Genomic DNA, 13,814 nt, shown 5'->3' with positions numbered 1-13,814 from the left:
TTCAATTTACAGCCATAAAACCCCAATTTGACCTTGAAAGTACTGGATTTAGTAAAGATTTTTGTAGAAGGGGGAAAAAATCAGTGACTTAAGCACTTTTTAAAGGAAACATTTTTACTGTATAGTATTGCTGTCTTCTATGCAATCACGTGGCTGAAGGACCTTTGCCCAGGGCAAAAAAGAAGGTCCTCTCCTTTAAGAAACTCTTTATTGAACTCAACAAGCTGGTGAGGGATATTCTTTATATTTGTATACCAAGGTTTTATAGTAACACAAGGATAGTAATAAAAACCAACATGTTTGATCATTACTCCATACATCCCATCTGTTTACCCAGAAGCCGAGAAATTCAGGTGGTAAAATCACAGATGCAAAATAACAGAGAAACTTCCTTAAAAAATAGTGGTTTATTCTTTAGGAAGATTTTCAATTCTGAATGAGCGTGTCATGTATAGATCCAGAAAAACTGGCAAAAGCCATCAGGTAAAGACGCAAGCAGAATCCAGCCTTAATTTACTAGGGTAACAAAGAGGAACCCCCTTCTCCAGATTGAACATAATAGGGTCGTTTTTCATATATTGAGCAGTCAAAAAATACTCTTCAGTTATATTAACCCACAGATCTATGCACATTTTTTGAACTAGCATGGGCTAGATTTTAAAATGAGGCTCTTTCCAAAGTCTGAATGCTTTTTAAATTGTTTTCTTTTAGAAAATCACACCAAAAACTACAAAAATTTTTATTTAATATAATCCTTCAATTCAGTTATTCGTTGCAGCATTCAGAAAGGCACTGAAACTGGATAATGTTTGAATATTTTAACAGAAGAAAGCACAGGCTGAAATATGGAAGATTTAAGCGATGAGGCAGAACAGGGTATGTGTCATGCAGAGCAATTACACCCAACTCTCTTGAGAAGCACAACGAAAGCAAAGGCTTTCAGCCGCCCAGTGTGTAATGATATCTCAGCAAGACAGATGCTGAGCCATAGAACAGCACTGAGCTTAGATGAGTTATATTTTTTAAAGCTCAAGGTTTGAAATTTTTTCCTTAGATTCTAATTTCTTTTTTGCAAATTTTTTTTTAACCGTATGAGTCTTTTACAAAGCTATCATCTGATCTGTCTGTTACAGCCAGACTTCATGCTCAGTTGAAGCCATTATAAACTCCTTCCTTTGTACTGTTCTTTGCATTAGGTTTTTCAATAGAAAGAATATAATCTTGGGGTTCTCTGCACTATGTTCTTTCCATTCAAGAATGATGATCTTTGACATAATGTTTTAAGCAGACATTTACAATCACAATTGCTATATGTTAGAAGTTCTGCTTTTGTGGCATGGTACAATGACCTTAAATTATTATCCAGTTCTTGTAATCCATATTATTCACTCATTTGCATCCAAGTATATTTAACCTTGGAAAATCTATGCTTACGTGCAAGAAGGGGAAAGAATTTGGATGAAAGGGAGAATACCATTTCATCACATATTAAGGAAACTTTTTAGTGGCTTCAAAGTACCATGAAATACTGTTCTTGACTCTGGTTGCCTCATCCTTCTCCCCCCTCGGACCCCCTCCACACTCACTCTCTCATCTCATCTTGCTTTTTCTTCTTTTTTTCTCTTTTTGTATCTTAGTCATGATCATGGATTGGGGAGGGAGAAACGGTCAAGGTTACGGAGTGGAGATGTAAGAATTAAATGATTTTGCTTTACTGCATCATCTTCCCTTTTTTAAATTTTTACTGGACTACAGTTATGTGTCACTCATGACAGGGATACGTTCTGATACGTTTCATCATTGTGTGAACATCATAGAGTGAACTTACACACATCTAGATGGTACAGCTTACTGCACACCTAGGCTCTATGGTACTAATCTGATGGGACCACCATCGTATATGCGGCTCATAATATACATACAGAAAGAGGCATTTTGCTGAATTTTTACAAACTAAACATGGCTAGCACCCAGATCAAGAAATATTGACTTTACCTTCCAAGTCCCACACCCATACACCCTTCTTGTCATTATGCTTCACGCCCACCCCGGGATGACCACTGTCCTGAGACTAAGTGCATAGATTTGTGTGGCCTGTTTTTAACTTTATGTAAATGGAGTCATTCAGTACATACCCTTTTGCTTTGTCTGGCTTCCTTCACTCAACATTGTGTTGTGAAATTCACCCTTAATCGTGTGCTTGGATGTATTTACTGGTTCAGATGTCTAAATATACCACAGTGTACTCTTCTATTCAACTGCTGATGGGCACGTGAAGAGTTTACAGTTCGGGACTCTTACAAATAGTGCTGCTGTGGGCTTGTGAGGGTGTGTCTGTGCTGTTTGTGTGCACACATTTCTGGTAGGTGTGCCTAGGAGAGGATTTGCCAAGCCACTGGATGTGTGCATGTTTCTCTTTAGTGGATGCTGCTTACCCGTGAATAACAGAAAACAGCACTTGGCAGCTGCTGCTCAGAAAGAGGCCCCTTCCTGCTTGTAGAAGATTCTATCTAGGGCCTCAGCAGTGACATCTGGTATATCTACCGTTTCGAGCACCTTCTCATCTGTCTCTGTTTTAACTGGCCCTTCTGCACATCTATGAAGAAAGGATGCCCGATATGCGAGAATAGAGTTTTCAGGATCCTGAAGAACCTCCTGAGTCATCAAAAAGAGCTTCTCACTTGCCCTTTGTAGTTTTACAGTGAATTCTAATTCATTTATTCACAAACGGTTCTTATATATCTACTCTTTAGAAGGTGCTATAAAAGTAAAGTAGATTCTTTAAGAAAGAGATCTTGCCCCTATGGAGCTTAATAGCTTTGGGAAGTATAAATAACTCGAATACAAATTAGAATGATCTGAGTTCCATTTAAAAAACATATGGGCAGGGCCAGCCCCGTGACCTAGTGGTTAAGTTCGGCACCCTTGGCTTCAGTGGCCTGGGTTCGGTTCCTGGGTGCAGACCTATACCACTCATCAGTGGTCATGCTGTGGTGGTGACCCACATACAAAATAGAGGAAGATTGGCACAGGTATTAGCTCAGGGCAAATCTTCCTCAAGCAAGAAGAGGAAGATTGGCAACAGATGGTACCTCAGGGCCAATATGCCTCAGCCAAAAAACATATAGGCAAGGTGATTGTTTTATAATACTGGTAACCTACATATGTTAAACATTATATTCTAGGATATTTGACTAAATGTTACAAAAGTTTATGTCTAAACTTTTTCTAGGCATTCATCAGTTCTTCAGTGGCAGACGTAAGTTCAGGTTAAATGCCGCAGAGTAATTTTATTCTAGTCCATGAATCTAGGGGCACCTGTGTTCCACACCAAGTTATTCAATCAGGAAATAGATATTTTCTGCTTATCTCTCCACCCTTCAGAATATACCTAAAATCCTTTCTCTTATTTCCCAGTTATCTGCTGGACAGTTTAGTTCTGCCTCCTGATTAGCATAATTATTTATTCAGCAAATACTTGTTTAGCTTACTTTGTGTCAAATATCGTGGCAGGCCCTGGATATGGAATAAAGAAAACCCTCACATGATCCCTGTCCTCTTGGAGTTTACAGTCTCAGGGAAAAGAGATACAGTGTTCAAGTGGTCACAAGCTATAATTTCAAATAGTGCTATATAGAGAGGCTTCAATAGTGTTTGCTTAAATTCGTATCCACCTGGAACCTTGGAATGGGACGTTATTTGGAAATTAGATTTTTGCAGATGTAATCAGTTAAGATCATACTGGTTTAGGGTGGTGTCTTTGTATGAGAAAAGAAAGGGAGATTCAGATAGAGAGACACAGAAACACACAGGGAAGAAGGCCATGGGATAACAGAGGCAGATATTGGAGCGATGCAGCCACAAGCTAAGGAACACCAAGGATTGCCAAGAAGCTGGCAACAGTCAAGGAAGGATTCTTCCCTAGAGCCTCCAGAGAGCATGGCTCTGCTGATACCTGGATTTAGGACTTCTAGCCCCCAGAACATTAAGAGAATAAATTTCTGTTGTTTTAAGCTGCCAGTCTTGTAGTAATTGGTTACAGCAGTCCTGGGAACCTATGACATTGTGTATTACATTGAACCATAGGAAATTGCCGATTTTTGACTGCTTTGACCTACACTAACAGCAGCTTCCTATGTTTTAACCCAATATGCTGTGAGCTTGTATGAAGGAGACCTTGTTAATCAGAGAAAGCTTCCGTGCGGAATTGCTAGAGGAACTGAAATTGCAGGAATAGGTAGAAGTTAGTGAAGAACAAGAGAGAGAGAAGAAGAGAGGAGCTCCTAGCAGAGGGACCAGCCCTGCAAAAGTTCTGAGGCAGAGGGTCCAGACACTTTTGAGGAACTGAAAGAAGATGACATGACTGAAACATGGTGTAGGCACAGGGCCAGATGAGGCTGGACAGGTAGGAGGGGCCAAATCGGGCAGGAGAGCCTACAGATTGAGAGTTTTGTTTTGAGAGCTGTGGAACACCACTGAAGGGTTTAAGCCAGGTGAGAAGTTTACTACGACTGCAGATGGAGAGCAGATGCAAAGGAGCCAAACCAGATGGGGGACCATAGAAGGGAGTGCGGGAGCCCAGGGAAGCACTGAGGGGGATCCAAGAACGCGCAAGCTGAGAGGTTTTCAGAAAAGAGCTCCATGTTTTTTGTTTTGATGACATGTCCTGATGAATATACCAGTTGCCCTTGTGTCTCTTTGAAGACATTTAATTCTCTAAAATATTCATACCAGTCCTGGTACACCCAGGGCCCCAGTGTTGACTAACATAATCATGTGGAGCCATTCTCCTGCCCAAGAAGTCTCTGGAAGTAGAAGTCGCGCCTTCATTTTCTTTCTAATTTCTCTCTTTGCTCCTCACCCTGTGCTCCCAGCACTTTGTTTATATCTCAGCTAGAGTAGCTATTGTATTTTATTGTCGTTATCTGTTTATGTAACCATCTTTCCATTATAATGCAGGCTCCGTGAGGGCAAATACTGTGTCTTAGTTATTTTTATATGCCTAGAACTTATCTCAGAACTTGGCCTATGGGATTTGCTTTGTAAATGACTGCATCAATATATAAAAAAAATGAGTCAGCAAATGCATGAATTAAACACCTTATTTCTGTTCTATCTCCCCTGCCTGTCTTCGGCCTTATATAATTGCTTGTCTCTCTGGTCTGATTTAACATATTAACTGCTTTTTCTTTTTCTGCCTACTCGACTTACCACTGACGAATATTTTTCTACTGGTCATGCCGATAACCAGCAGAAAAACTTTTGGAAAATAAATCTCTTCCTCATGAATCTCTTTGTTCATACGTGGAACCATTATTCTAATTGCCTGCATCTCATGGAAATGCTGGCACTTTTTGTTTTGTGCCTTTGGGAGCTAATTCTTTATTACTGTCCTCATCATAACCATCAAATTATTGAGAACGCGCTGTGCTCGGTGTTCCACTTAGGGAGGGAGGGGGGAGGCAATGAACAACGGTGGCTCCTTCCCTAAATGAGATTACCACCTAAGACAGAAAACCGAAGACAAGCCACAAAATTCAACAAGATGTGCAGGTGGCTAAGGTAAAATATTTTTGTTATATGAAACCAAAGGGTGAGAACACTTTTTGTAGCAGAACGAGAAAGGAGGCACATTTTCCAACCTAGAAATCAGGACATGTAATCTCACTATGAGCTCATAAAGCTATTGGACGACTGAGCCACATATTGTACTGAAGTTGGGGTGCTCCCCCCAATGCAGCGCCCATGTTCTCTCTGACCAGTCTGGATGCCCCCATGGGGGTGGGAGGAAAGAGTTGCCATCTCTCTTCCTATTATGGAACCTCTCTCAACCTCTTTTGCGAATCTTTCCACAAACCCAAGACAGATTGGAATTATAAAGTAAAAGCGTCCCCACAAGAGATAGGAAGCTGATGCCTTTGGAAACATGCTTCCCTCCCCCGACCAAAACTGCTACCTGGATTAGATGTACTCTTCGAATGGGGTCAGTGTTCAAAGATTCAGTTTGGGGAGCCAGGACAGGAGACGGGCTGGACGTGGGGATGCTGACTCTGGTCTGTGGAGAGGTCTGAGAGGAGAGAGTGGTCAAGAGAAGGAAGGAAGGCTGCAGGAGAGTTCAGCCTTGGGAGGGGAGAGAAGGGGCGGCGAGAAAGTGTGGAAGTGCACTACCTCATTTTCAGGTGAGAGTCCTGCCAGCCAAATCCATCCTTATGATGTCTCCTTAGCTCGGCCTTGGTTCCGGTTTGTGATGTTCATTAAGCCTCAGCTTTCTGAAACCTAATTTGTAGAAATATAAAAACTATATTATAGAAATAGAAATAAATAAATAAATAGAACCACTTGCTTGTTGTTTCTCGCAGAGACATTTTGTGGCACGTAATGTAATAATTCCCAAGCATCTTTACAGCTAAACAGAAAACTCTTGCTTTATGTACCAAATGTATTATTTCCATTTGAGCTTCTCTTTTTAATCTGCTGAAACAAATGACCAATTTTCTTGACATTTTCCCTCTTTTCAAATATTACCCCTTAGGATTTATGTTTATTTTTTATTCTTTTGATTTCTAATTCTAGCACATATATTTATAAAACAAATTTTATTGTTTAAATATGTTAGTGATAATAAATAAGCAACAGTAGAAAATAATGTATGGTATGAAAGGAGCTTATATCGAGGAGTAAAATAACATACATTTTTTTCTTCTAATTTTTTTCCTGATTTATTTTTTTGTTTCGCTTAGTTTTTGATTTTTGTTTTCCTGGTGCTCAAGGTTTGAGCGCGAGAGCAGTCTACGGCAGGTGATGGAAGTGTCCTCAGTGGGTCTCTGCTGCCATCTACTGTGCCTTCATGTAACAACTCACTGTGTCTTTGAAAAAATCCAACAGTCTATAGATTCCCCTCTTTTCTTCTGTTTTTTTCTTTAGTTAAAGCAAAGTGAAGCAAATGCAGACACCAAAGAAAAGCTCCCTTTGCGCCTTCGAATCTTTGAAAAGTTTCCAAACAGACCGCAAATGGTGAAAATCTCAAAGCTTCCTTCAGATTTTACAGTTCCTAAAATCAGGTATGAAAGCATGTCTTTGCTTGTATATCTCAAATACACTGTAAAAGATTCGTCTTCCATCTGCTTCAGCCCTTCTTTCAAACTCATGTGGGTGTGGGTTTTTTTCTATTTTTAAGTTATCTATAGTTCTACTCTCTCTACCTCTGTTTTTGAAACCATTGACCCCTGTGTATATAGCAATATATTCAGAGCAGAGTCATTTGACAACTGGATCAGCCGAGGCAAGCAGGCTGCTTCCCACTGCTTCTCCCTGAGATGCTCCCCAGGGATTTGACTTCCCAGGTAACTGGCAAAGGTGCTCGAGGTTGCAGAGATGGCAGGTAGACAGCAGCCTCGGACCCTCAACCATGTAAGGGTGAAATTGCCTCTGCCACCCTTTTATTTTCAAGTCAGTAGAGAAGCTGCCACTGCCCAGGCTTCTGTACTACTGTAACAGCATCTGTTTAGAAAGCCATGTCTGACTGGAATATAATTTATCTTCCACTTTTTCAAAGAAGAACTATGGCATTTTCCACTCACACTAATTTGATTTTCTACCACTGTGCCCTCCAGTTAAGCAGTTGCCTAGAAGATGCTTTAAAAAAGATATTTGTGATAACGAAGGGAAATTCTTTCAGATGTAACTCAATAATTACAAATGGAGCCAGCATGAAATGAAATATGACATTTTTTATGTAACTAGTTTTAAAGACAATTCTATGGTGGGATTATAAAAGTTTGAGACTGGATGTGCTGCCATAATATTTAAAATTCAAATAGAAATATATTTGCATTTCTGATTTTTTCAAAAAAAAACAGAATTTCAAACCTGAAAATACGAAGTATAAAAGAGCCATAAATTAGATTCAAGATTAGGGGTTATTTGAAAAGATGTTATTTGAATTCTCACTGTGCGTTAGAGATCAGATGAAGTAAGGTTCTTTTGAGTTATTTTGAGTCTTTCGATGTAAGATTATCTCTCAAGGATTCTTATGATGAGTGGAAGTTCAGAGAGGTGAACTAATTCTTTAAAGGAGAAAAAAAGTATCTTATTACCTCAATAGGATTAAAAAATACCATCAATTACTGAATATTATTGCTTAAAAGTTATTTCAGGGACATTGCTTTTTTTTAAACAGGAATGACTGAAGATTCAGAAAGCTTTCTCTAAATTAATTCTTTTAGTAATTAAACTAAACACCATTCTTGGTATGGCATGCCTTGTTTTCCATAAACTTTTGTCGTTGCTTTATCTTAGCTCAAGCAAACGCATCATTGCACAATGTCTTCATTGTTCCATCTCATTAATGATGCTGGATGTATGTGTCCTTCATTTGCAAAGGGAAAGTTTTATGAAGCAGTTCATTGATCGCCAGCAACAGGACACTTGCTGCCTCTTACGAAGCCTTCCGTCGGCCTCGTCCTCATCATGTGATCACTCCAAACGGTCTGCAATTGAAGACAAGTACATTGACCAAAAGGTAAGAATCACTGTCTCAAATTACCAAATTTCTCGTAAGCATATATGTGAGAGAAAAGAACCACATAACCGTGTGGCGTCCTGAAATCTAATGTCCAGGAGACTAATGAGAAATAATTGTATTTGTTGAAAAAAAATCACTAAACCTAACATTTGTAAATTTATGAATTTAAATGTTGCACTTCTCCAAGTCCACTTTTGAACCGTGGCACACAGCAGCCGTGTGAGCTCGAATAGGTCACGAGCCTCCCCAAAGCTGCATCTTCTCATGCCCAGAAGGAAGGGCTCTGAGCTCTAAGGTGCCACCCGGATCAGGGGTGGCCTGTTTGTTGCCGTCTGTGAGAGACCATGCTTAGTCCAGTTTTTACCGCAGGGAGAATAACCAGAGCAAGTTTCCCCAAAATCAATCAAAGTAACTACCACTTACTGAGTGCTTAACATGTGGCAGGGGTTATCTCTGGGTGCATTATCTTACTCATGTTCTGATTTACCTATTTCTTTATCATTCGAAAAGCGGATAGGGAATTTTCTTCCTTAGACTCCACAGTTAGAAAATGAAAGATCAATAACAGAGTTTGTAAAAGAGATTAAAGATGAGAGTTGGTAAAATCGTCTAATTCACTTGCAAAGATTTCACTTCACAAGTCCTAGTTTAGTTTTTATTCCTTTAAATTGTTACTGCCTTTTTTCTATTGCTTATAATCAAATACACATTTCTCTCTTATCATGTGAAAATAAAATACCAGCTTCACCCTCTGAGATTCGCTGTTGCTCCCCAATCTTCCCCACCCCACAAGGAGCAGGCTGCCGGAGCACCGGGGCTTTCTTCTCACCTCCTTCTTTTCCCCCATCCCCTCCCGAGAGAACCTTGAACTTCTCCCCTTTCTCTCTCCCCAGTTCCTCGGTTCTCTGCTGCCAGTCAGTGATTTTGTTCTCCGTTACTATGGGGACGATTTCCTTTGCAGGATGTGTCTTCTCATTCAAGGGTTTCCATTGATTCATTTTCATGTTCTTTAAGTCCTTTACACGTGTTGTTCCTCCATGTCGTAGATGCCAAGATTGTAGATGGCAAGTCTGATGCCAGCGTCATTTTTTTTTCTTTTGAAGTTAATTAGATTCTTTTTCTTTGGTTGTTGCTTGTTTTTTTGGTTTCCTGGTTTCTTTGGGGAAGCTCGGAAGACTTTCTGCATATCCTTGGAGTTACGAAACTTTACCAGGGGGCCCGGTCCCGCGGCCAAGTGGTTAAAGTTCCACACGCTCTGCTCCAACAGCCCAGGTTTGCGGACTCGGATCCGGAGCTCAGACCTGCTCCACTCACCAGCCACTCTGTGGTGGTGTCCCACACACAAAAGAATAGAGGAAGACGGGCACAGATGTTAGCTCAGGGCTAATCTTCCTCAAGCAAAAAGGAGGAAGATTGGCAATAGATGTTAGCTCACGGCAAATCTTCCTCATCAAAAAAAAGAAACTTTACCAGGATATATTTTGAATGTCTTTTCTGTCCAAACTGCCCAAACTGGGAACTCTTTCAGCTTGTAAACTAAGATATTTGTCAAGAAAATTTTCATTCATTATTTTTTTCGGTTATTACTTTTCCATCTGCTCCTTTTTCCTTCCGCCTTTTGCTTATGATTGCCATCTCTCTCTTTTTATTCTGTGCTTCAAGATATTTGTTCTGCCTGATCTTCCAGCCCACTAATTTGATCTCAACTGATGTCATCCTTTGCTTTTAAATTTTGAATGAAAAATCATGAAATGTGTGTTTGTGTGCATGTGCACTCAATACTCTTAATTTTCCTTAAAGACTTTTACTCTTTTTAAAAAATTGCTACTAAACTATTTACAGCTCTTCTGCACAGTTGTGTTTCATTCTGTACTGTGTACAGGGTATGGGAGCAGAAGTTCTTATGTTGGTGGATAATCAAGTGAGAGGATAACAGCCTGGTTTCAGCCAATCCGTCTGAAATTGCGTTTTTACTCGCTAGAACATTTATTTTTAAAACAAACTCATGGATAAAGAGAACGGATTAATGGTTGTCAGAGGGGAAGGGGGATGGGGGTGGCGAAAGGGGTAAAGGGGCACATATACATGGTGACGGATAAAAATTAGAATATTGGTGGTGAGCATGATGCGGTCTATACAGAAACTGGTAAATAATAATGTACACCTGAAATTTCACAATGTTATAAGCCATTATGACTTCAGTAAAATGATTGGAAAAAAGGTTATTTCCAAAGCAGACTTGAAGCCAGAGGTGTGGATGAAGCCCCAGGCTGGGCTGTGGTTCTGACCAGCGAACTCCAGGAAGGGTGTCCAGAGCTGATATCATTTGTACTCGACGTGGCAAATCCACAACATGCTTTTTTAAATCCCTAGTAACAATATCCTTCTGGAAACACAAAATTGGAATCTTAGTCCATGAAAATTTATTTTCTCCATAAGAGGAAACATGATCTCTCTTAAATTTCCTGAACAGAATATTTTGAAATCGGCAAGGCAAAAAGTGAAAAGATTCTTGGCAGGTGTGTGGCTGGGGGGTGGGGGAGGAGTCTAAGGGGACATGGTCGCACCCTTCGTCTGGTTGCTGTTGTCCCTTTCAGGCCATCTCTGTGCTGGGCGAGGTCAAAGAACTCCAAATGCCATTTCTGACATCTCTAATGTCTTTATATTTTGGTGGTTTCTTTTTATCTTCTCATTTAACAGTTATTTTTAACTAACTGAAAGTAAGATAACGATTATAGTTTTATTCCATAATTTTACATTTGAATCTTTCTCATGATCTCCTAAAATTTAATGAAATAGCAAAGACACTGCTCCTTGGTGGTATCCAAGTCACTCAGCATCTAAAAGAGACTAGAATTTGGGGTCAGACCAGTGGCGTGTGGGTAGGTTCACACACTCCCCTTCAGCAGCCTGGGGTTCTCAGGTTCGGATCCCAGGCGTGGACCTGTACACCACTTATCAAGCCATTCTGTGGCAGGCATCCCACATATAAAGTAGAGGAAGATGGGCACAGATGTTAGCTTAGGCCCTGTCTTCCTCAGCAAAAAGAGAAGGATTGGCAGTGAATGTTAGCTCAGGGCTAATCTTCCTTACCAAAAAAAAATAAATAAATAAATAAGTAAAATAAAAAGAAAAGAGACTAGAATTTTTTGAATACTGCAGGCAGTCCCCCATCTATAAGGTTGGTTGATTCAAACACATAATATGTGACCTTATACAAGGAAAATTATCGGTGGTGGTCAGGTTGCCCTTCATCCCAGGTAAGCTTAGTTGGCCCATATGTAGGTAAACTATGGTTGGAATAATACTGTTCATCTCTTTATGGCCTTCATTATCTGGGTAAATGCTCCAGTTCGGAAAGTGGGATGCGGAGGACATATTTTCTCCATCTCAGCAGCAGCTACCCTATCGTGGCATCAGCAAAAAGGCTTACCTCAGCTGCCTTCCATTCTTAAAGCTTTGACTTTATTTAGGTTGTCAGAAAAGTTGACTTAATTCCTTTCAGGATCCACTGTTTCCAGCTTCAGCTCCTCTGGGTTCCTTGCCATCCTTGTTGAGTGCCATTGGGCCAGGGAAACCCAAAACAGAGAATCCCACTTAATGAATTTCAATGGTGAGGATTTAAGGAAAGCAGAATCAAAGAGAAAGCAGGCTGATATTTGTATTTTTAAATATGGCAGGCCTTTTTTATTTTTAATAAGAAACCCTAAAGCCACTTAAAAAACAAAAATACATAAACACACAACAAAAATCCTGAACAGAAATCATACCACTGTTTGCCCCCCGATAAAGTATTTTTCATCAAGCACCTGTAAGTTTCTGTCAGAATCCCAACTGACTTTGGAAATGCCAATCAGTGTCAGGTGGACAGCAAGGTCCTTCACTCTACTCGGAGAAACTCTCCCTGCCCCATGTAATGCAAATTAAGGCTGTTTTCCTTAAAGAGCAGTAAGAAATAAAAAGAAAATGAGAGGCTGGCTTCTCGGTGATTCTCGTAACATGACAAAAGTAGCAATAAAATAAAACTTTTCTGTTAATGATTACCGGTAAGGAGACACTTGTGACTCCCAGTGCACTGGAGGGAAGCACTTGTCTCTTGCCAAGGGAAACATGGAGTCCCCAGGAACCTGAAGATCACAAGTTAAAGAAAAAAACCCCCTGACAACAAAAGGCGGGGGGTTGTTTTTGATTAAACAATGCAGGAAACACAATAGCACATGTTAAGCAAGATTTTCTCCAAGTAATTACCCTGGCTTTGAACAACGTTGGTAATTCCCATGGCAACCTCACTTTACAGAGACTGTGTTTTTAAAAATAGCCCTGTTGGATTACCTTTATCTCATAGCTTAAAATACCTGTCCTTCTCGCTGTAAACAAGGAGCCAACAAAAATGTAAAATCTTTAAGCTGCGTTGCAGATCCTAAAGCACGAAGACGGGAAATAGCGTTTTCCCTCCGCTCCTTGGGGGTGAATGGCTGCCCTTCCACACTCCGTAGAAACGGAGTTCCCGAGGGCTAAGTCCCACGTTCCTTTCCCCTCACGCCTGCACCGGGGCCATCTGTACGGGCTTCCCTCTCTTCCTGATAAAGGATAAACCTGCGTACCCTGAGAGGAGTTTTTCTAGTTTCCAAGCAGAAGGAAATCAGGCAGTGGTTTTTTACTCATTTTTTCTCCATAGGCTTGAAATTAAACCCCAGGCTTCTTCAGTAGAGTGCTTGTGAATACACTGTAGGCGGGGAAGACAATTCCTCTACCTTCTAGGTCCTTCTGGGTGATCTAAGAATTCAATTGACATGATACAGAATAACAGGAGAAAATCAAACAAAGCTTTATAACGTGTACACATGGGAGAGGCCCAGGAAAGCTGAGGAACTCGCCAGAATGGCCAAAGCCTGTCGCATTAACTACCGTCTTCAGCTGAAGACAAAGGAGGATGTTGGAGGTAGTGGTTTGGATCTTCAAAGGGGAGGAAGGCAGTTTATATGGAGATGGAAATGCAAATGGGCCAGCTCCAGACAGTGACCTGAGACACATTTACATTGCACTACAGTCATCTCAGGTGTAGCTCCCTCCTGGCACAGGCCCTCTGTCTCAGATTCTTTTAGGCAGCTAGCGGGAAGGGCAATATTTCTTTCAGAGTCTTTTTGTCCTCAAAAGTAGTCAAGGCAAAGAGATATATTTTGGGGTGGCCAATTCTGATCCCCCACAAAACCAAGCTGTGAACCTGGCTTTCCAGTAGCCCCGGTAATAAAAGTAGCCTGCTCAGTCTTCAGAAGTGAAGCATCTCCTC

At 40.6% G+C, this 13,814-nt stretch overlaps 1 protein-coding gene across 3 annotated transcripts in view; it reads left to right on the top strand.

The window, feature by feature from the left end:
- Positions 1–13,814, top strand: part of NALCN (sodium leak channel, non-selective) — a 303,647-nt gene that overhangs the window by 208,417 nt on the left and 81,416 nt on the right. For all 3 annotated transcript variants that reach the window (XM_070240456.1, XM_023621795.2, XM_023621798.2), the window contains 2 exons: positions 6,925–7,061; positions 8,383–8,521. In XM_070240456.1, coding sequence (XP_070096557.1) covers positions 6,925–7,061; positions 8,383–8,521 — 276 coding nt within the window. The remainder of the gene's footprint in view (positions 1–6,924; positions 7,062–8,382; positions 8,522–13,814) is intronic.

This window comes from Equus caballus, chromosome 17 (genome assembly GCF_041296265.1).
Source record: "Equus caballus isolate H_3958 breed thoroughbred chromosome 17, TB-T2T, whole genome shotgun sequence".
Taxonomy (NCBI): domain Eukaryota; kingdom Metazoa; phylum Chordata; class Mammalia; order Perissodactyla; family Equidae; genus Equus; species Equus caballus.
This window is presented reverse-complemented; position numbering and strand designations above follow the sequence as displayed.